This window comes from Borostomias antarcticus (genome assembly GCF_949987555.1).
Source record: "Borostomias antarcticus genome assembly, chromosome: 14".
Taxonomy (NCBI): Eukaryota; Metazoa; Chordata; class Actinopteri; order Stomiiformes; family Stomiidae; genus Borostomias; species Borostomias antarcticus.
This window is the reverse complement of record NC_140247.1, coordinates 25,688,815-25,709,101: the sequence shown is the minus strand read 5'-3', so window position 1 is coordinate 25,709,101 and position 20,287 is coordinate 25,688,815. Positions and strand designations below refer to the sequence as shown.

At 49.3% G+C, this 20,287-nt stretch overlaps 2 protein-coding genes across 3 annotated transcripts; one reads left to right on the top strand and one right to left on the bottom strand.

Moving 5' to 3' along the window:
* Positions 1–619: 619 nt before the first annotated feature.
* On the top strand, positions 620–5,643 carry LOC311317678 (signal-transducing adaptor protein 1-like). The gene is made up of 10 exons (XM_084448764.1): positions 620–878; positions 1,110–1,181; positions 1,289–1,402; positions 1,694–1,750; positions 2,880–3,067; positions 3,801–3,932; positions 4,292–4,361; positions 4,552–4,654; positions 4,866–5,048; positions 5,352–5,643. The coding sequence occupies exons 1-10, from the start codon at positions 777–779 to the stop codon at positions 5,435–5,437; spliced, it is 1,107 nt and encodes a 368-aa protein (XP_084304890.1). The 5' UTR covers positions 620–776; the 3' UTR covers positions 5,438–5,643.
* A 257-nt stretch (positions 5,644–5,900) lies between these two features.
* LOC311317222 (ETS-related transcription factor Elf-2-like) lies at positions 5,901–19,887 on the bottom strand. 2 transcript variants are annotated; one of them, XM_084448277.1, is made up of 9 exons: positions 19,539–19,887; positions 18,516–18,596; positions 17,616–17,829; positions 13,724–13,831; positions 13,168–13,281; positions 11,834–11,920; positions 11,182–11,374; positions 10,450–10,686; positions 5,901–7,358 (listed from the first exon to the last, which is right to left on the bottom strand). In XM_084448277.1, the coding sequence occupies exons 2-9, from the start codon at positions 18,585–18,587 to the stop codon at positions 6,755–6,757; spliced, it is 1,629 nt and encodes a 542-aa protein (XP_084304403.1). In that variant the 5' UTR covers positions 18,588–18,596; positions 19,539–19,887; the 3' UTR covers positions 5,901–6,754. The 2 variants fall into 2 exon arrangements, with proteins under 2 accessions (XP_084304403.1, XP_084304404.1); XM_084448278.1 differs by having other exon boundaries at positions 13,168–13,278.
* Between the last annotated feature and the right edge of the window lie 400 nt (positions 19,888–20,287).

Here is a 20,287-nt window from a genome sequence, read left to right as displayed (position 1 = left end):
ACAATCCAAAGATCAGTAGGGCACGTGCACTACCTAGCCCTGCCCAGAACTGGTAGCCTACTGGACTTTCCCCCTCGCTAAATCACCGCTCTGCTTCCTTATTGTTTAGAGTGGGACCTGCCTGTCACTGAACCGAGGACAGAGAGAGAAGGAGATCGCTCTCACTGACAACAACAACTACATAGAGCGTGGTGAGACAATCCTGAGTTAGACAGGACCGCTACCTTTTCAATCTATTTGAGAAAATCGACCAGAAACAAATATAGGGCCTGGGATTACCGAAACCAAGCGGATCTTGACCTGGAACAGGACTGGATCAGACCAGGACTGGATCAGACCAGATCAGGACCGGATCAGACCAGGACTGGATCAGACCAGACCAGGACCGGATCAGACCAGACCAGACCAGGACCGGATCAGACCAGACCAGACCAGACCAGACCAGACCAGACCAGACCAGACCAGGACCGGATCAGACCGGACCAGGCCAGGCCAGGACTGGATCAGACCAGACCAGGACCGGATCAGACCAGACCAGGACCGGATCAGACCAGACCAGACCAGACCAGACCAGACCAGGACTGGATCAGACCAGACCAGGACCGGATCAGACCAGACCAGGACCGGATCAGACCAGACCAGACCAGACCAGACCAGACCAGACCAGGACTGGATCAGACCAGACCAGGACTGGATCAGACCAGACCAGGACCGGATCAGACCAGACCAGGACCGGATCAGACCAGACCAGGGTCAGACCAGACCAGGGTCAGGCCATGGCAGCATCCTCCAGGGTTGTCACCAAGAGGAGGACCACCATCACAGCTCTGCCCCTCTACTTCTCTGGAACCCTACTGAAGAAATACACAGGAGAGAAGGTATGCCAGAGAGAGAGAGAGAGAGAGATTATATTAAAACCGAAGGTACTGTTTAAAAGGTAAGTTAGAATTAAATGTCTCCAATGGGGGAGTCACTAACTAGCAAGAGAGGAGATGGAAAGAATACAAGCCACCTAACTGGAGCTATGTATGTATGTACTATGCTGTTTGTGCTACAGTCCGTCTGCCGTGTTCGAGTGGTGAACGGCATGTTTTATCTGTTGTCTCCAGGACTTTAAGAAATTCTATGCAGAACTACGAGGATCCACTATCTTCCTGTACACAAATGAAACCCAGGACACGGTAAAATAATCCCTCACACATCAGTCTTACCATGACCTTGGCGAAAAGAACGATCACGTGATTGATCGATAGCCGCATTGATGTGTTCCCTTGTTGTGCCCTGTCAGTACGTAGAGAAGCTGGACTTGGAGATGCTGAAGACTGTAGCGATGGAATCTCCCCATTCAAAGAAGACTCCAACCATCCGACTCACCCTGCAAAACGAGGAAGTTCAGCTGAAGGTCGATAACATTCACCCGGCACTCCTCAGAATCTCTTGAGTCAACACTCCACAGTTTACCTGGGTTGATAAATGCATCACACCTTGTCAAATACTTGAAGTTACTTAGTAAATCAAGCACAGTGAAACTAAGGTAATGGCCGTTCATGACAGATAAATCAAACACATCTCTATTACCAGAGATTTTGATCCTGATTTGACCCAGGACAAATAGCTGGGTGCTATAGGTGCTATAGAAGAGGCTGGATACACACTGTATGAAAGTAACTGTTCATACTGTCTCTTGATGCAGATGGACTGCCCTTACAAAGGGGAGGAGTGGAGGGGCTTCATCTTGACTGTCGCCACTGTGAGTATAATAACATAGAAATACTCAATGGCATATATATACAGTACATATAGGCTATAAAACACCCACATATAATAGTTCCACTCCCCTTGAGATGGTGACTACTCGGGAGGTGAATGCCACCTGCTGCCTTTATCAACCCGGTCAGCCGGCTAGATGGAAGGAACCATTGCAAACCCGGGGGGTGTGGTGCAAACAACTAACCGACCAGACCAACGAATACCTTTTAAAAATAAAGGATTTAATGCCAACACACAGTGCTATTTACAAATATTCATGATATAAATATCCAATACAATAACACAACAAACAGGGTGGAAGAGTAACAGAACACAACAAAAAAACATCAACCAGGGATTAACTTTGGGTAGGAGAAGGGAGGGAGAAGGACTGTGCGAACGGCGTCACAAAACAAACAGCCCTATGCTTTTATCCACCTCTGACCTCCCTATGCCACAGAACTAACTAACCCACCCAGAACCTAACCTACCTGCTACAGAAACTACAGGGGTGACACCCACTCGCTTCTAACCTAGTGTATTTAGACAGTGGTTACCTACGTGATGCAAGTGTATACAGTACCCCAGGGTATCTCACCTAGCCCTTCTCCCGTGGCGAGGAAAAGAGGAACCGGGGATCACCAACACACACTGAACCAACTATCAACTAGGACAAGACGAATTCTAATAACAGGATTGAAACAAACATACATCAAACAATACCTCTCCTTTCCTCTCTCTCTACACATGGCACAACACACCTTAAAGGACGGGTTCAGATTTAAACGTTATAAGCCATGTTGTAAGGTTATTTACGATCATATACAAAGGCCGATATCAAAGTTTCGTCAAACGGCGCACTCTTGAGATACAGCCCATCACTGCTAACACACTCAATGGATCCATAGGTGCGTAGAAAAAATCCCTCAAAAACACCATCAACTCTCATTTTCAAAGACAGGAAACTCACCGAATAGTCATTGGTGTCCGGTGATGTTCTGGCAAAAAATCGACGGATACCAGTGACCACTCTGTGCCAGGCGGATGATGATGATGATGATGATGATGGTGATGGTTAAAGATGTTGATGTTACTGATGATAAAGGTGATGATGACAATGTGCCTTGCAGAAGGAAATCCCAAGACAACTGCAACTTCTCCCAGGTCAGCTTCAAACCCTGGAGGACATTCTGGAGCAGGAGAAACGAAGACTCGAACCTGAACTTCCACCCTCCCGACCGCTGAGAAAGATTCCTTTCTCCTCCTCCTCCTCCTGCCCTAGAGGGGAACATGACAACAGTCTCTCTGGACGTCCCCTGTGAGTACAGAACTGTGGTGGTCTGAACAGATGGGTGTCCTGGAGAAATGTGCGTTTGTAAGGGTGAACACTGTTGTGTGTGATTCTACACTGTGCAATGTTCCGTCTAAACATTACATTAGTCATTTAGCAGACGCTTTTATCCAAAGCGACTAACAATAATTGCATTTAACGTAGGAAAAGCCAATGTACTACTACTTGCCATGACTCACAAGTGCATCTCCTTTCTAAAACTTCTAAAAGTGACTAAGAGTATAATCTAGTGCTGAAGCAAAGTGCAAGAATAGCAATCTAAAATACAATAGGTGCTTAAGAGGGTGGATCGCTGTAGTACTTCTTGAAGAAATGAGTTTTGAGCCTGCGACGAAAGATGAGCAGCGATTCTGCTGTCCTGACGTCAGTGGGCAGTTCGTTCCACCACTGCGGGGCCAGGACAGAGAAGAGCCCTGACCGTGTCAATCGACCGCAGGGGCCTCGGAGTGACGGGGCAACCAGTCGCCCCGAGGTAGCAGAGCGTAGCGGTCGGGAGGGGGTGTAGGGTTTAACCATGGCTTGGAGGTAGGAGGGAGCTGCTCCTTTCATTGCCCTGTAGGCTAGTACCAGAGTTTAAAGTCTCACCTGTCCTTCCTTTCTGTCTCTCCCCTTCTATCCGTCTTGCATTCTCTCCCTCCCCCCCCCCCCCCATCATCCTTGCATGCATCCCTTCTTCTCTCCTCTCTTCCTCCTGCTCCAGGTGCTTCTTGGATGTGACACGCGAGCAGGCGGAGCAGATGCTGAAGGACAACCCATCGCACGGCAACATCATTCTCCGGCCCTCCACCTCCACCGACGGCTACGCCCTCACCCTGAGACAGGACAACCCCAGGTCTGCCCTCTCAACTTTAACCCTTAACCTCCTCCTGATCCCCAACCCATGAGCTCCACCAGCGACTTCTTGACCTCTAGGTCAAGACCAAACCTGACCCACGCTGAGACATGGCTTGCGCTCTTCCAAATCTAGGTTGTTCCTTGACACCTTCGACAGTGACAGCCCTTTGGGCCAACCCAAAGAAAGCCTCAATCAAGATATCTTATAGGGCTGGTTGCCCGTTCAAGAACTAAGAAGCCCTTCAAACAGAATCTCAATCGATATGTTTGTTAGTCTAGGACTATGATGTGTCCACGTAACCAGTTCTTAAAATAAATGTAAAATACACACACCTGACTCTTCGTTCCACGTTTCAGTGGGCCGGTCTTGAAGAGCTACAGGGTTCTACCTGCAGAGAATGAGTTCATCATTGAGCTGGAACCGCCGGTGAGTCATCTTTCTGTCGCTATACTGTCCCCATCTGGGCATGATCTTAATATGATACTGATATGAAATGAGGTGGTGGTGGGAGGACAATGCCTTTGCATTATGCAAAGTATAGACCTTATGAGACATTTCATATTGATACCTTCATTGTCTTAAATGGTCTTCCTGCCATGTCTGCTTGTTGTGTCAGGTGACTGTTCCTTCGCTGAGGGGGGTGCTTGACTATTTCCTCGCCGAGACAAAATACCGTCTGAGACCATACACGACTCCCCTGATTTATCACACCACAATCGGTGAGGAATACTACACATCCATATTATCACACACACACAACCTCCAAACCAATGCAATATACTGCACAGCACAACAGACCCAAAAGATATGTCCAGTACGAGCTGGCACAGAAGCAACAGCAATGCCCTTGATTGTGTGTGTGTGTGTGTGTGTGTGTGTGTGTGCGCGTGTGTGTGTGTGTGTGTGTGTGCGTGTGTGTGTGCTCATCAGAGGTGCCGCCGTTTCCATCTTTCGACCGTGCAGCAAAGCCCCGTGCCAGGATTGCGCCAATGATCAAAACGCAGGAACCGTCAGATGACACGCCTCCCGCCCGTCCCCCGCCACCGCCTCCAAGCGAAGCCCCAGGCGCAGCCGAGGGGGAATACATCGACATAGACGTCAAACCAAAGCCAGGTGTGTGTATGTGTGTATTTGTAAGTGTATGGCGGCCATGAGAGTGTTTGTGTGCGCAGCCGGCAATCAATCAAGTTAATCAGAGCACCGGTGCCAATCTTACCTCTTTAAAGGGGTAGTTCAGAATTTTGGACATAGAGCCTCATTTACGACTTACCCATAATGTTGATTGATGGAGAACATTCTCAGCTGATTCCATGCCGTCCTTCGTTCCGGCGTTAGCGGCATATACTACCCCTTTAAATAGCAGCATACGTGTTTTATGATTATGTGGACTCAGATCCTTGCCTCTCGTCCTTCCAGGCACTAGACCGGAAAAGGTCGATAACGAACTCTGGACAGTTCTACAGAAAATGAGGACAAAGATCGATCCTGCGGGGATTTCTTGAAGGACCACGCCAGACATGACACACTCATAACAGTCAGCTAATATAATAACCACACAGACATAACACAGTCATAACAGTACGTAAAGCAGTCCCTTCATCAACAATTGCCTGGAACACAGTGCTATCTTTATGATCATGACTCATAAAAGTTATGGAGTTCGGACCAAGGGACTCACAGACAAATTCATGGCAAATTGTATATCTGTGCACTCTACACAGAAAACATGTATCAAATCTGTCAAGAGAACATCTACTGCCTTCCTCTTCATGAGAACTGCTTATAAAGTGTTTATGACATGACTGGGTGGGTTTCCATGGTATCATTTAAAAGCTTTCAGCAGTGGTGGGTGAGAGAGCTACTTGAAGCAGCCTGAGGGGGTCGCCTTGCCATTTAAACAGTTTTAAAAAACGGCGAACTGTAAGAATAATCACAAAACCCAGAAGCCTTGATTCATATGTTTTTTATATTTCATATTTCAGTAAAACCTACTTCAATACACTTTGGGAGTACAAGAAAATAGCATATATACTTCAAATGTGGAGTACATTTATCTAGCTCGATACTGACAGACGGGACAACTTTTCTCTCCCTTTTTTTAACCAACGGTATAAAAGAAAAACACAAAGAACGAATGGGGTAGAATGCTATGGGGAATGGGTTGAGTCAGACATATGTACAGAAAGAATAGGAAAAAGCAAAGCAAAGATTCAAACTATACGACATACAGAACTGCAGTTGCATTGGACCTGTAATACATACATAACCTGCTGCAGAGTATCAAAAAAGAGCTGTTGTTTTTTTACACAAAACGTGTCCGTCTTTCTTTATATTACGTCGATTACAAAAACAGATTTTTTCAATTGACAATCTAAGGCCGCCCATCTTCTTTGAGACTGTGAGCATGTGTGTATGAGAGTAAAGCATGTGTGTATGTGCTGTGTGTGTCTGTGCATGCGTGTGTGTGTGTGTGTGTGTGTGTGTGTATGCGGGCGTGTGTGGTGTTTGTAGACAAAGTCCCTTCTTCTACTCTGCTGTCTTTTGCTGGCTTATAGAATGAGCAGAAGGGGTCCCCTCCGCTCATGTTAAAGAGGGCCATGACTAGCTCTAGGTAGGGGAGTCGCGGATGAATTTCAGCCCAGAACAGAGCTTCTCTCGGGGGGGAGGGGGGGGGGGGACAGCTCCCCTGTCCAGCCAGACGAGGGGAGAAAAGTCTCTTCTTCAAGCACAAGCGTCCAGAGTCAGTAACTCGCTGACCCCCCCCCCCCCCACACACACACACACACACACACACACACCCATCCCCAGAGCTTCCCCTCTCAGGAGGTAGGGGTGTCCTGGGCCGAAGATGAGGGGCTGGGCAGGGGGGGGCCGCTGTCCGGCGCGGGGGGGTCCGGGTTGGACTGCGAGGGCGCCGCCGTGCTGGGTGAGACGGGTTCTTGTTTGGGGGTGAGGAGGGCGGGGGTTGGGGCTGGGGTGGGGGTTTTGGGGGCGGCGTGGGGCGGCTGCAGGGGGCGGGCCGGGGGGGCAAGGGGCCGGGTTACGGGGGGTTGGACGTGCAGGGGCTGCTGCGCCAAAGCAGTTTTAGCCAGTATCAGCTGGGCGGCCGGCCTCGCATGTGTTATCTGCACTGTGGCGGGCTTGGCCTGCGCTAGCTGACTAGCTATGGGTTTAGCCTGGATGAACTGGGTCAGCTGGCCCGAAGAGCTGGCCTGCATCAGCGAGGCCAGCTGGCTAGCGGGGATGGTGATGATGGTGATCTTGTCCCCGCTCTTGGTCCCCGCCGGCATCATGGCGGTGGGCATGGTCTGGATCACCAGTTTGGGCGGGGCAGCGCCGGTGATGATGGAGGAGGAGTTCAATGTCACCTGGCCCAGGGAGTTCGTCATGACGACAGGCATGGCACGTAGAGTCCTGCAGACACTGAGACAGAGAGATTTCAGTGATAGTATGGTGGTAAACGGACTACGCTTTTATCCAAAGCACTTTACAATGGCCTCTCATTCACACACCAATGGCGGCAGCTGCTGTGCAAGGTGCCAGCCTGCTCATTGGGAGCAATTTGGGGTTCAGTGTCTTGCTTCGACAGGAAGAAACCAGGATTTGAGCCGCTGACCCTATGATCATTGGACGACCTGCTCTACCTCCTGAGCTACAGCCGCCCAACGACTGATGTACAGAAAGAGTGTGTTTGCATACAGTAGGACCCCACTCATCCGAACTTCAGAGATCCCAACCTCCCGGTCTACCGGACAGGCTTACTTTTTTTTGGTGTTTTTTTGAGCCTGCTATCTGGTTACTGGTGGGATTTTCATTACAGTAGGCTACTGTAGGCCTACTTGCATTTAAATCTGTCATAATAAACATGTACTGTATCCTACTGTGAATAAAAACTGTATGTAGACCTACATGTTGCCTGTAGGTGTAGCCTACTGTCATGTTTAATTTCTTTGTTACTTTAATGCCGAGCGCAAAACGCAAACGAGTCTGCTGCGCGAGAGCTGCATTCCTTGGTAGCCAGAAAGCGCGTCAGCAACCTGAAGCAGAGGAGCATCGAGTCATTTTTCGTTCCCAGTTAATGGACTTCAGGAACACAGACGTGTTGTGGGCATGTAGATTAGCCTACTAGACCTACTGTATTTGTTAGATAATAGCCTATAGCCTATAGCCGTTAGCCTACATCGGTTGTTTTAGAGACATTCCTTTAGGCTGCAATAGCCTAAGACACGACAACTTGTCTGTCATTTCATTTATTTATTTATTGATTATCATTTGCTCTAATTGTTCTAATATTGGGTTGTTTTTAGGCTATACCATTTTGTTCTGCGAATACAGTAGCCTATCGATGCAGCGTACGCCTCATTTGAGAATAAAGTACTGTATTTGATCAAGGCATGCACTCAAGTAGAAATTTGTTTATTTTATTATTGGCTACTGTAGGCCTATTATAAGCTAGGCTGTTTGAGTTTAGTTGGCTATTGCCAACTAGATTGCAATTTTGATGCATTTTCACAAGTAATTAAGGGTATTTATCGGTCTATTAAGAGTCTATATGAAACAAGTATACCACTTATTGAATTTAGTGCATTTTAACATAAGTTTCAGTCATCTGGACATTTCAGAGATACGAACGACCTTTTTTGCACTAGCATTTTGTACTCGCCCTTTGCACTGTCCTGTCTCGTCCCTGCACCCTGTCCAATGTTGTCTCCATGTTGTTATGCACCACAACTGAAAGCAAATTCCTAGTACGTTGAAAAACTGCATGGCAATAAAGGAAATTCTGATTCTGAACTTGTCCGTTTACTGAAAAACACAGGCCAATATATCCATATGGTAGAGCTGCTTTTTTTTCTATGATGCTCCTTATACCTGGAATACTTTACAACAGACTCTACAGCTTGAGGTACTTCCTTCAGTCACAGAGTTTAAATCCATGGCTCTTGAAATTTGTACTTCAACCTGTAGCCGTTTTTTATTATTATTATTATCATCATCATCTTCATCTTCATCCGCTTATCCAGGGTCGGGTCGCGGAGGCAGCAGCTCCAGCAGGGGGCCCCAGACATCCCTTTCCCTAGCAGCATCAACCAGCTCTGCCTGGGGAATCTTTAGCCGCTCACAGGCCAGTGCGGAGATGTAGTCCCACCACCTGGTCCTTGGTCTACCCCACGGCCTCCTCCCAGCCGGACACGCCTGGAACACCTCCCTAGGGAGGCGCCCAGGAGCCATCCTCACTAGATGCCCGAACCACCTCAACTGGCTCCTTTCGACGCAAAGGAGCAGCGGCTCTACTCCGAGTCTCTCCCGGATGACTGAACTTCTCACCTGATCTCTCAGGGAGACCCCAGCCACCCTCCGGAGAAAACTCATTTTGGCCGCTTGTATCCGTGATATCGTTCTTTCGGTCATGACCCATCCTTCATGACCATAGGTGAGGGTGGGGACGAAGATAGACCGGTAGATCGAGAGCTTTGCCTTTTGGCTCAGCTCTCTTTTCGTCACAACAGTGCGGTAAAGCGACTGCAGAACCGCACCAGCTGCTCCGATTCTCCGGCCAAACTCCCTCTCCATGGTTCCCTCACTCGTGAACAAGACCCCCAGATACTTGAACTCCTTCACTTGGGGTAAGGACTCATTTCCTACTCGGAGCGGACAGGCCACCGGTTTCCTGCTGAGAACCATGGCCTCAGATTTAGAAGTGCGTAATTCTCATCCCAGCCGCTTCACACTCAGTTGCGAACCTATCCAGAGAGTGCTGGAGGTCGCAGGCAGCTGATGCCATCAGGACCACATCATCTGCAAATAGCAGCGACGCGATCCCCAGCTCACCGAACTGCAAACCCACCTCCCCCCACACATGTAGACAGGTTGGGCAAACTCCCAAGCCCCCTCCAAGATCCTTGCGAGAGTGAAGAGCTGGTCGGTAGTTCCACGACCAGGACGAAATCCGCATTGTTCCTCTTCGATCTGAGGTTCGACTATCGGCCGGACCCTCCTTTCCAGCACCTTCGAGTAAACTTTCCCTGGGAGGCTGAGTAATGTGATGCCTCTATAATTCGCACACACCCTCTGGTCCCCTTTTTTGAATATTGGGACCACCACCCCAGTCTGCCACTCCTTCGGCACTGACCCAGACTTCCACGCAATGTTAAAGAGGCGTGTCAACCAAGACAGCCCCTCGACACCCAGCGCCTTCAGCATTTCTGGACAGATCTCATCAGTCCCTGGGGCTCTGCCACTGTGGAGTTGTTTGACTACCTCAGTGACCTCCTCCAAGGACATTGACGACCCCCCATCATCTTCCGGCTCTGCCTCGATCGTAGAGGGTATTATTATTATTATTATTATTGTATATTGTATTTGTGTATCTGTGTATCTGTGTAAACTCGTCAACACTGTAAATGAGGGAAACCTCAGTGCTTTACAAGTAGAAATAAAGGTTTGCATATCTCCCTCGCTACCCTTACTGCAGACGCCGCCTCATCCCTTCCCTACCCATCATGCCTCTCACCTGGAGCCGGTGGCCGAGGGGATGACGGTGACGTAGCTGGTCTGGGTGTGCGTGGGCGTGGCGGCAGCAGTCAGGGCGTTGACGGCCTGCTGGTGCTCAGAGGCCATGCCCTCGTCCTCGTCCCCCTCGTCCTCGCCGTCGTCGTCAATGACCCGGATGTTCTTGGGCATGTCCTTGAACTGGTAGGCCAGGCGCTGGCCCTCCACCTTGGCCAGGATGCCCCTCTGGTAGTAGTACCTGCACAGGTTGAAACGCATTAAAGCTACATGAGATAATTAAGCACTTTGGCGGCCCCTCTGGTCGTGATAGAATCGGCACTACGTTTTAAGAACCACACAACGCGCGTGGAGCAGACTGGATTGGAAGATTGTATCTACTTCAATGAACTTTCTGGAAGGATGGCCTCAATGCAGGTAAATACTGGTCTTTCTTTACGTGCATGTAGATGAATTACATTGAGCGAAGTGTTTGTTGTCTTCCTGATATCGTGACATGCAAAACGTGTCACTTCCGTTTCCACTACAAGATTTCCCACCAGCTTACTAGCCAGTACACCGAAATTCTAAAAAAATAAATTCACAGGGTCTCATGTCACGAAAATTATTTGGGGGTCTTGCTAAGGCCAATTAATAAACTAATAGCAATTAAAGTTCAAAAAGGTGAATATTGAACTATAAAAAAAACTTCTCATTGAGCTTTAAGTCAGTTGAGCGTCTATAGATTCCTCCTCACCGGAGCGCGCGGCCCATGGTCTCGTAGTTCATGTCGGGTTTGTTCTTGTGCTTCCCCCACAGCCTGGACACGGCCTTGGAGTCCACCAGCTTGAAGATGCCCTTCTCCCTCTGCATCCACTTAATGTACCGGGGACACGTGTTCTTGTCCTGCAGCAGGTCCAGCAGGAACTCCCACAGGTAGGTGGTGCTGCCTGGAGGGAGGGAGTGGTGGAGGGAGAGAAGGAGGGAGGGAGGGAGGGAGGGAGGGAGGGAGGGAGGGAGGGAGGGAAGGAGGGAAGGAGGGAGGGAGGGAGGGAGGGAAGGAAGGAAGGAAGGAGGGAGGGAGGGAGGGAAGGAAGGAAGGAAGGAAGGAAGGAAGGAAGGAAGGAAGGAAGGAAGGAAGGAAGGAAGGAAGGAAGGAAGGAAGGAAGGAAGGAAGGAAGGAAGGAAGGAAGGAAGGAAGGAAGGAAGGAAGGAAGGAAGGAAGGAGGGAGGGAGAGAGGTAGTGAGAGGAAAGCTTTTGCTGACACTAGACAAAGGTCTAGACTGCAAGTGGACACCATTTTTAGGCGCGATGACAAGACAGATGTGACTGTGTTGAAGCTCAGCTGTGTGTGTGTGTGTGTGTGTGTGTGTGTGTGTGTGTGTGTGTGTGTGTGAGAGACACACACCCTTGCCCTCTCTGGGTCTCTTCCTCATCCCCAGGTCGATGGAGCCGTTGGAGGCTGACTGATGGCTCTTGGGCCTCCTTCCACCACCTGCAAACCAAGCACACAGAACACACTCTCAGACCACACCACAGAACACACAGCGTTTCCCCTACCATTGCCTTGGAGCCCCCCGCCCCCACATCGGGGCCTTCCGCCCCCCCCTGAAAGACCAAAATCCATTAAGGACTTTTAGATAGCCAACATGTTTAGCATAGGTCAATGGAGTTCAATGTAACAAAAATTAGCATTGTGGCTAGCAGAAATTTTCTGACTGGGAGTGAGAGACGATGCAATGACATTTTTTTTCTGTTGCTGTAGCTAGCTAGACGTAATGTAAACACAGTTTAGTCTGTCTTGTGATGTTAGTAACTATGCTATGCTATCATGAGATAAGCTATGTGTTGTGGACTAAATGGTGTTAGACAAGTTAGTTGTAGACATTTTTCCCATTTAGGGTATGCATTTTCAGCAATTGTAGCATAGGCTGAGCATGCACTAAGTAATATGGCATTAATAACACGTATACCGGTAAAAATAACTATAATAGCAATGCTTTTGCGATTTATTTTCAGCTTCTCAGCATTCACATGCATTTTCTGCAGGAAATTTTAAAAAAAGTTTTCATTTCAGCTCACTGAGGAGAAAGAAACATTAACCCCAGAACACACACTCTTAACTCCAGAGCACACTCACACACCCCAGAACACACACTCACACACCCCAGAACACACACTCTTAACTCCAGAGCACACTCACACACCCCAGAACACACACTCTTAACTCCAGAGCACACGCACACACCCCAGAACACACACTCACACACCCCAGAACACGCACTTAGCCCAGAACACACACTCACACACCCCAGAACACACACTCACACACCCCAGAACACGCACTTAGCCCAGAACACACACTCTTAACTCCAGAGCACACTCACATACCCCAGAACACACACTCACACACCCCAGAACACGCACTTAGCCCAGAACACACACACACACTCTTAACCCCAGAACACACACTCTTAACCCCAGAACACACACTCTTAACCCCAGAACACACACTCTTAACCCCAGAACACACACTCTTAACCCCAGAACACACACTCTTAACCCCAGAACACACTCTTAACCCCAGAACACACACTCAAAAAACACCCCAATTCACCCGCTATAAAACAGTTATGAGCTATTAACGTTTTGCTATCCTATCCTATCCTGCAGAGACCCAGAGGCAAACAGACAGGTACAGAGTAACAGTATGAATATCTAGTAGCCTAGCTGGAGCTGTACCCCTCTTCTTCTTGGCAACAGGCTCACAGTCCGGAGGGATGGGGAAGCTGTCCTCCTCAATGGGCTCACACTCGGTGGACACCTCCACCACCGTCTCCATCATCACATCTTCTACTGGGAACAGACACCGGGAGAGGGGGAGGGAGGAGGAGGGGGGGGGTGCAGAGATAGAAACATAAACAGGTTTAGATTAGGCATGAATGCAGATGGAGAGTGGGGGTCCACTGATGAAAAAGGCTAGACTCAGTCGTCTTTAGACATTACCTTATTACATTAGTCATAAAAAAAAATATATATATATATAGAACCTTTATTTAACCACATTTAACTCGTTGAGATGAAAGGAAATCTCTTTTTGAAGAGTGACCTGGCCAAGAGGGCAGCACACAAAAACACAACCATCCAGGTTTCATACATACAGAACATCAATAAAACATGAATAGAAAGTTCCAGAAGTGCGTAGGCAGTATAGGAGTTTGAGCAGACACTTCATCCACAGCGAGCGTCATCGAATGCTAGACGAGAAGGGCGCTGCCGTGGAGCAGGGGGCGGTTACCTGCGTGACGGTCGTTATGGAGACCGGAGGGAGATTCCATGTGCAGAAGAGCCTCAGCTGCCTCGAAGGTTTTGTCAAAACACACCATGTCATGACCTGACACCTCCACTGAGGTCGGGGGGGGGAGAGAGAGAGAGAGAGAGAGAGAGAGAGAGAGAGAGAGAGAGAGAGCTTTACCGTTACAGATGGCAACGGCGGCTGTAGCTCAGGAGGTAGAGCAGGTTGTAGGTTCGAATCCCGGCTCCTCCTGTCCACATATCGAGAGGCCCTCATTGTAAAGTGCTTTGGATAAAAGTGCTATTTACAGTCCATTTACCTGATGTAATATTCCCTCCACCCTCTCTTGCTGTTGATGTACTCGTATGCTTCCACAACCAGAGCACGCGAGTGAGTTAGTTGTGTTAAAAGAAACCAAAACAACGCCCTGTTTGTTGACTGTTCTCCTAGCGACAGCTCACCGGGAGTCATGCAAAGGGAGTCATGCAAAGGGAGTCATGTTTACAGCACTAGTATGTTATGATAACGTTCGTCCAACACCTGCGGACAGAGTTTTTTTTTTTTTTTTATGTTACTCCCTAGATATTTGATCTGTTTCAGGGTTCCCGCTCTTTTCTAGAGATCATTTTATCAACATTCTAGCCAGGCCCTGGACTGGGCTCTCCTCCTCCCCCCTAGCCAGGCCCTGGACTGGGCTCTCCTCCTCCCCCCTAGCCAGGCCCTGGACTGGGCTCTCCTCCTCCCTAGCCAGGCCCTGGACTGGGCTCTCCTCCTCCCCCCTAGCCAGGCCCTGGACTGGGCTCTCCTCCTCCCCCCTAGCCAGGCCCTGGACTGGGCTCTCCTCCTCCCTAGCCAGGCCCTGGACTGGGCTCTCCTCCTCCCCCCTAGCCAGGCCCTGGACTGGGCTCTCCTCCTCCCCCCTAGCCAGGCCCTGGACTGGGCTCTCCTCCTCCTCCCTAGCCAGGCCCTGGACTGGGCTCTCCTCCTCCTCCCTAGCCAGGCCCTGGACTGGGCTCTCCTCCTCCTCCCTAGCCAGGCCCTGGACTGGGCTCTCCTCCTCCTCCCTAGCCAGGCCCTGGACTGGGCTCTCCTCCTCCTCCCTAGCCAGGCCCTGGACTGGGCTCTCCTCCTCCTCCCTAGCCAGGCCCTGGACTGGGCTCTCCTCCTCCTCCTCCCTAGCCAGGCCCTGGACTGGGCTCTCCTCCTCCCCCCTAGCCAGGCCCTGGACTGGGCTCTCCTCCTCCCCCCTAGCCAGGCCCTGGACTGGGCTCTCCTCCTCCCCCCTAGCCAGGCCCTGGACTGGGCTCTCCTCCTCCCCCCTAGCCAGGCCCTGGACTGGGCTCTCCTCCTCCCCCCTAGCCAGGCCCTGGACTGGGCTCTCCTCCTCCCCCCTAGCCAGGCCCTGGACTGGGCTCTCCTCCTCCCCCCTAGCCAGGCCCTGGACTGGGCTCTCCTCCTCCCCCCTAGCCAGGCCCTGGACTGGGCTCTCCTCCTCCTCCTCCTCCCCCCTAGCCAGGCCCTGGACTGGGCTCTCCTCCTCCCCCCTAGCCAGGCCCTGGACTGGGCTCTCCTCCTCCTCCTCCTCCCTAGCCAGGCCCTGGACTGGGCTCTCCTCCTCCTCCCTAGCCAGGCCCTGGACTGGGCTCTCCTCCTCCTCCTCCCCCCTAGCCAGGCCCTGGACTGGGCTCTCCTCCTCCTCCTCCCCCCTAGCCAGGCCCTGGACTGGGCTCTCCTCCCCCCTAGCCAGGCCCTGGACTGGGCTCTCCTCCCCCCTAGCCAGGCCCTGGACTGGGCTCTCCTCCTCCTCCCTAGCCAGGCCCTGGACTGGGCTCTCCTCCTCCTCCCTAGCCAGGCCCTGGACTGGGCTCTCCTCCTCCTCCCTAGCCAGGCCCTGGACTGGGCTCTCCTCCTCCCTAGCCAGGCCCTGGACTGGGCTCTCCTCCTCCTCCCTAGCCAGGCCCTGGACTGGGCTCTCCTCCTCCCCCCTAGCCAGGCCCTGGACTGGGCTCTCCTCCTCCCCCCTAGCCAGACCCTGGACTGGGCTCTCCTCCTCCTCCTCCTCCTCCCTAGCCAGGCCCTGGACTGGGCTCTCCTCCCCCCTAGCCAGGCCCTGGACCTCTCCCCGTTTTTATTTTTTAATCTTGTCTGGTGTTAATAATATATAATCTTATATAACAAGCCTGAACATTACATACCTAGGCTAAATGTATACATACCTAGGCTGAATGTATACATACCTAGACTGAATGTATGATTCAATGTTAGAGTTGACTCACCAGTTTATCATACCATACTTAAAGGGCAATGCTCGTTTTTGACAACCTGGACCTTATTTACGACATATTATAAGAAGTTTGACTCACCGAGATCACTTTGGTGTTGTTCGGAGGCCTGTAGAAGAAATTTAAAATTTAAATTCTCTGCGCTACGATCGTTGTTGGTGCCGAGAATATTGTCGTCGTCATTCGTCAGCAACAATCCGATCGTAGCGCAGAGAATGTGAGCCGGAGAATAGCCAGTCTGCGCGCTGGCCTGTGCGCATGCGTGCTGGAGCAAGTGGGGAAAGGCGTGTAAAGATCATATTACAGAGGCTAAAGACCCCGTATTTGAAAACAACAACAATGCCTCGCGTTGAGGAATCGCAACTGTCGATTCATTCAATCTGATTGATGAAAACAACCGTTTAGCGGCCGAAAATGGATTTTGAGAAACTGCATTCCCGTTGCCCCGATCACCGTCATTACATGGATATACTGGCTCGCGCTGGATTTTAAATTTCTTCTACAGGCCTCCGAACTACACCAAAGTGATCTCGGTGAGCCAAACTTCTTATAATATGTCGTAAATAAGGTCCAGGTTGTCAAAAACGAGCATTGCCCTTTAAGCCTCTTTCTTAGTAATATTCCTTTAATGAAGCTAAGCATCAATAATCTTTATCAGGCAGTAGGTTGGTCGCTAGGATAAATAGATACTTTAATGATGACACAGCATCTGCTCCTGTATATACAGCTACATAATGACCTGGCATCCCTCATCACATGGTGTTCTAGTCATCACCAAACAAGGTCCCAGGATTGGTTACTCCTGGAGGTCCCTCGAGTCACAACCCAGCTGAGAAAAACTACTTTTAGTTACAGTATTGTTCCCCTAGAGCTTGGAATGAGTTTCAAGAGACTTTCAAATTGTATGCATTAGTCCCCTAGAGCAGTTAAAAAAATATATGGTTAATGAAACTGAGATATAGGTGTTTTTAAATACTGTTACCATAATTATTTATCAGTTTTACCAGATTAATCAGTTTTGTCACCGACTATTTTATTTATTTTTATTTATTTTAACTCGTCGCCACTGTAAATGAGGGCAACCAATATTTACATTTGAAGGATAATTTATTTTACATTATTCAGAGTTTAGGCCACTTAAGTTGTAATGTAATCCAACCTGCATGTGCGACCATGTGACGTGACTTAGGGGTGTGTTCCCAGCAGGGCTCTGATTGATAGCGTAGCCTAACCGTATCACACACACAAACAGTGCCAAGAACTCCTTATTGCCACAACAACCCTCTCACACATCTAACACCACCTCGCCTGCCTCTCTATCAAAGGCATCTGTCAAAGGTCACTCACCACATCCATCCAGCCTGTCATCATCATCATCATCATCATCATCCAGCCTGTGTCTCTGTGAAATAGCACTCATTACATGTATCCGATTTCTCTTGGGAGGCGGCGATACCGAAACACACACACACCCAAGTACGCACACACAGAAAAATGCACAAATACACACAGGTACTTAGCACACACACAAAAACACACAAGCACACACGCACACAGGTACGCACACACACACACACACACACACACACGACATCATCCCTCCCCAGGCTCACCCGTCTCCACCACCTCCGTCACCACCTCCTGCTCCTCGGCCACGCCCTGCATCAGGTACGTCTCGTCGTCATAGACCAGAACCTGGGCAGCATAGCACTGCTCCACCTGCGCGCTGGCCACCTCCTCCACGATGACCGCCGGACACTCCTCCACCTCCTCCTCCTCCATCACCACCACCATCTCCTCCTGGCCCTCCTCCCCAGCGGTTTCACTCTGGGGGGGCAGAGGGGTTAGGGATACACATAGCATGTTTCTTTATTGTATTTGTATATTACACTCCTTAAAGTATCTATCTTCTACAGATCATCTATCTATCTATCTATCGGGGTGGGTCCAATTAGTCGTTCATGACGGTCAGTTGATTTTGGTCAAATTGTGGTCAATTTTTTTTTCACTCGACCACATCCTTTAAAAAATATTTAAACTGAACTAATGTCATACATCATCCGTTCTTTAGAACTATATTGATTGGAATAGGGGCTAAATTACAGTCAAAATCAATGGAATTGTGATCTTTACTTTTTTTCATTAAAATAAACAATACTTTAAACACGAATGTCGAAAAAAAAAAAAGGTTAATCGCTCATACCATCCACTGATTAACCGACGATGAAAAATGTGAGTTGTGCACATCCCTACTATCTATCTCTATCTATGTTTTGAGGAGAATCCCCCTCAAGCCAATGCAGAAATGCATTGGAGGACAGAACACAACCAGGCTTGAACGTGGTTTAAAGAAAGAGCAGTGCTTTGGAAATAAAAGAAGTGAAAGTGCAGTGATCACATGGCCTTTCCTGTCCCAAGGATGCAGTGCGGGTGAGATCTCTTATGTACTAGTGGAAGTTTGGGGGTGACACACCACCAGAGGTAGAGAAAGACGGGGTGGTGAACCTCTTTACCTGCTCCTCCTCCATGACAGTGACGTACTCCACCACGTTCCCTCCACCATCTGCCACCACCACAGAGCTCATCACTCATTCCTGCGAAAACACAACACAACTCAGAAGAGGCAGCTTGTTCAACCCTACATGACTTAGAGAGTAACGAGTCCTTGTAAGGAACCCACAATAGGAGTGTGTTGGCTAATACACTGCTGGTGAATTCATTAGAAAGGCCAATAAAATACAAAATTAGATAAATAGGATTCTTAGACTGGAAGTAAGTGACTCTTGGACTCAAAGACAGCATTGAATAATGTCTTACTAGAGCATCGTGGCGGGATGGGACCTTCTTGCTTTTTGTTTTAATGCTTTTAATTTGTCCTGCCTTTTGTTTTAAATGTCTATAATGTCTTGCTTTTAGTTTTAATGCTTTTAATGTCTCATGTAAAGCACCTTGAATTGCCCTGTGGCTTAAATAAACTTGCCTTGCCTTCAATAGCCAGCGCCAATGTTTAATGAATTCATTAGAAAGGCAAATAAAATACAAAATTAGATAAATAGGATTCTTAGACTGGAAGTAAGTGACTCTTGGACTCAAAAACAACATGGAATAACTTCTAACTAGAGCATCGTGGCGGGATGGGACCTAATAGCCAGCGCCAATGTTTACATCATGATTTGTACTGCGCGTCTGGCTCATCAGGTTAGCTAACGGGAGCCAGCTAGCCTGGCCCATAGCAGCCCAGCAGCAGATCAAATGATCCGTTAGCTAAACTCAACCGAGGTCAACGTCGGTCGATAACTAACAGCTTCACACCGGTGCCAGTGTGAGATTGTTAAAAAGCTAGCCCCTAGCTAGCAAACCCCCAGCTAGCAAGAAAACAGCTAGCTAGCAGGAAAACAGAAGTAGTGCAGGTTGAATAAGGACATTAGCTAGCCTCTCAACAGCAGGGTGTCTAGCACTGTATATATATATATATCTAACACTATCCATGATTCAACTGCATGGTAGTTAGCTAGCTAGTCACTTTCCTAACTTACCTTCTTGTAATCCCTCTGTCCGTGACGGGTTAGCCTCAAGCTAACGCTAGTGAGGCCTGTAGCCTGTCTCTAGCTAGCAGGTGGGGAGCTAACGCTAAGCTAGCCAAGTGGACCAGGCCGAGTCGATTTGCTTCCTCTCAAGTGTTTGCGAGATGTCTAAGCGACTGAGCCAATTGGTTAGCTCGGAGCAGATTTCGCTTTCAGTTGCGTCGAAGTTCCTCAGCAGTGTGTAGCTACGGTAGCATATAGGTTTCCCGTTGCTTCCCTCCCAGGACTCAGGAGATTCAGGTCAACCTCTCTCTCTCTCTCTCTCTCTCTCTCTCTCTCAACCTCTCTCTCTCAACCTCTCTCTCTCTCTCTCTCTCTCTCAACCTCTCTCTCTCAACCTCTCTCTCTCTCTCTCTCTCAGCCTCTCTCTCTCTCAACCTCTCTCTCTCAACCTCTCTCTCTCAGCCTCTCTCTCTCTCTCTCAACCTCTCTCTCTCAACCTCTCTCTCTCTCTCTCTCTCTCTCTCTCAACCTCTCTCTCTCTCTCTCTCTCAACCTCTCTCTCTCTCTCTCAGCCCGCTGGCGAATCACTGGCTCCGGTGACGTCATGACCCTCGTCGACGAGCCCCTGGCCCTTTATCACCAAGGGTCCCTCTGTGCTCCAGACATGAACAAAAGCTCCAAGCCCGTTAAGCTTTATAATTGAAAGAAAATTATACGATGTTTGACAGTTCCTTGTTATATATATTTTGTGACTGTCA

What these genes read in the sequence shown, in the direction of transcription:
- LOC311317678 (XM_084448764.1), top strand. Translation starts at nt 777, where the DNA reads ATGGCAGCATCCTCCAGGGTTGTCACCAAGAGGAGGACCACCATCACA. An exon ending in CAAATGAAACCCAGGACACG is followed by an intron (nt 1,182 to 1,288) that starts GTAAAATAATCC and finishes GTGCCCTGTCAG; the next exon opens with TACGTAGAGAAGCTGGACTT. An exon ending in AGACGTCAAACCAAAGCCAG is followed by an intron (nt 5,049 to 5,351) that starts GTGTGTGTATGT and finishes TCGTCCTTCCAG; the next exon opens with GCACTAGACCGGAAAAGGTC.
- LOC311317222 (XM_084448277.1), bottom strand. Translation starts at nt 18,587, where the DNA reads ATGAGCTCTGTGGTGGTGGCAGATGGTGGAGGGAACGTGGTGGAGTAC. An exon ending in CTGTCATGGAGGAGGAGCAG is followed by an intron (nt 17,830 to 18,515) that starts GTAAAGAGGTTC and finishes CTGCCCCCCCAG; the next exon opens with AGTGAAACCGCTGGGGAGGA. An exon ending in GAGACCCAGAGAGGGCAAGG is followed by an intron (nt 11,375 to 11,833) that starts GTGTGTGTCTCT and finishes CCCTCCCTCCAG; the next exon opens with GCAGCACCACCTACCTGTGG.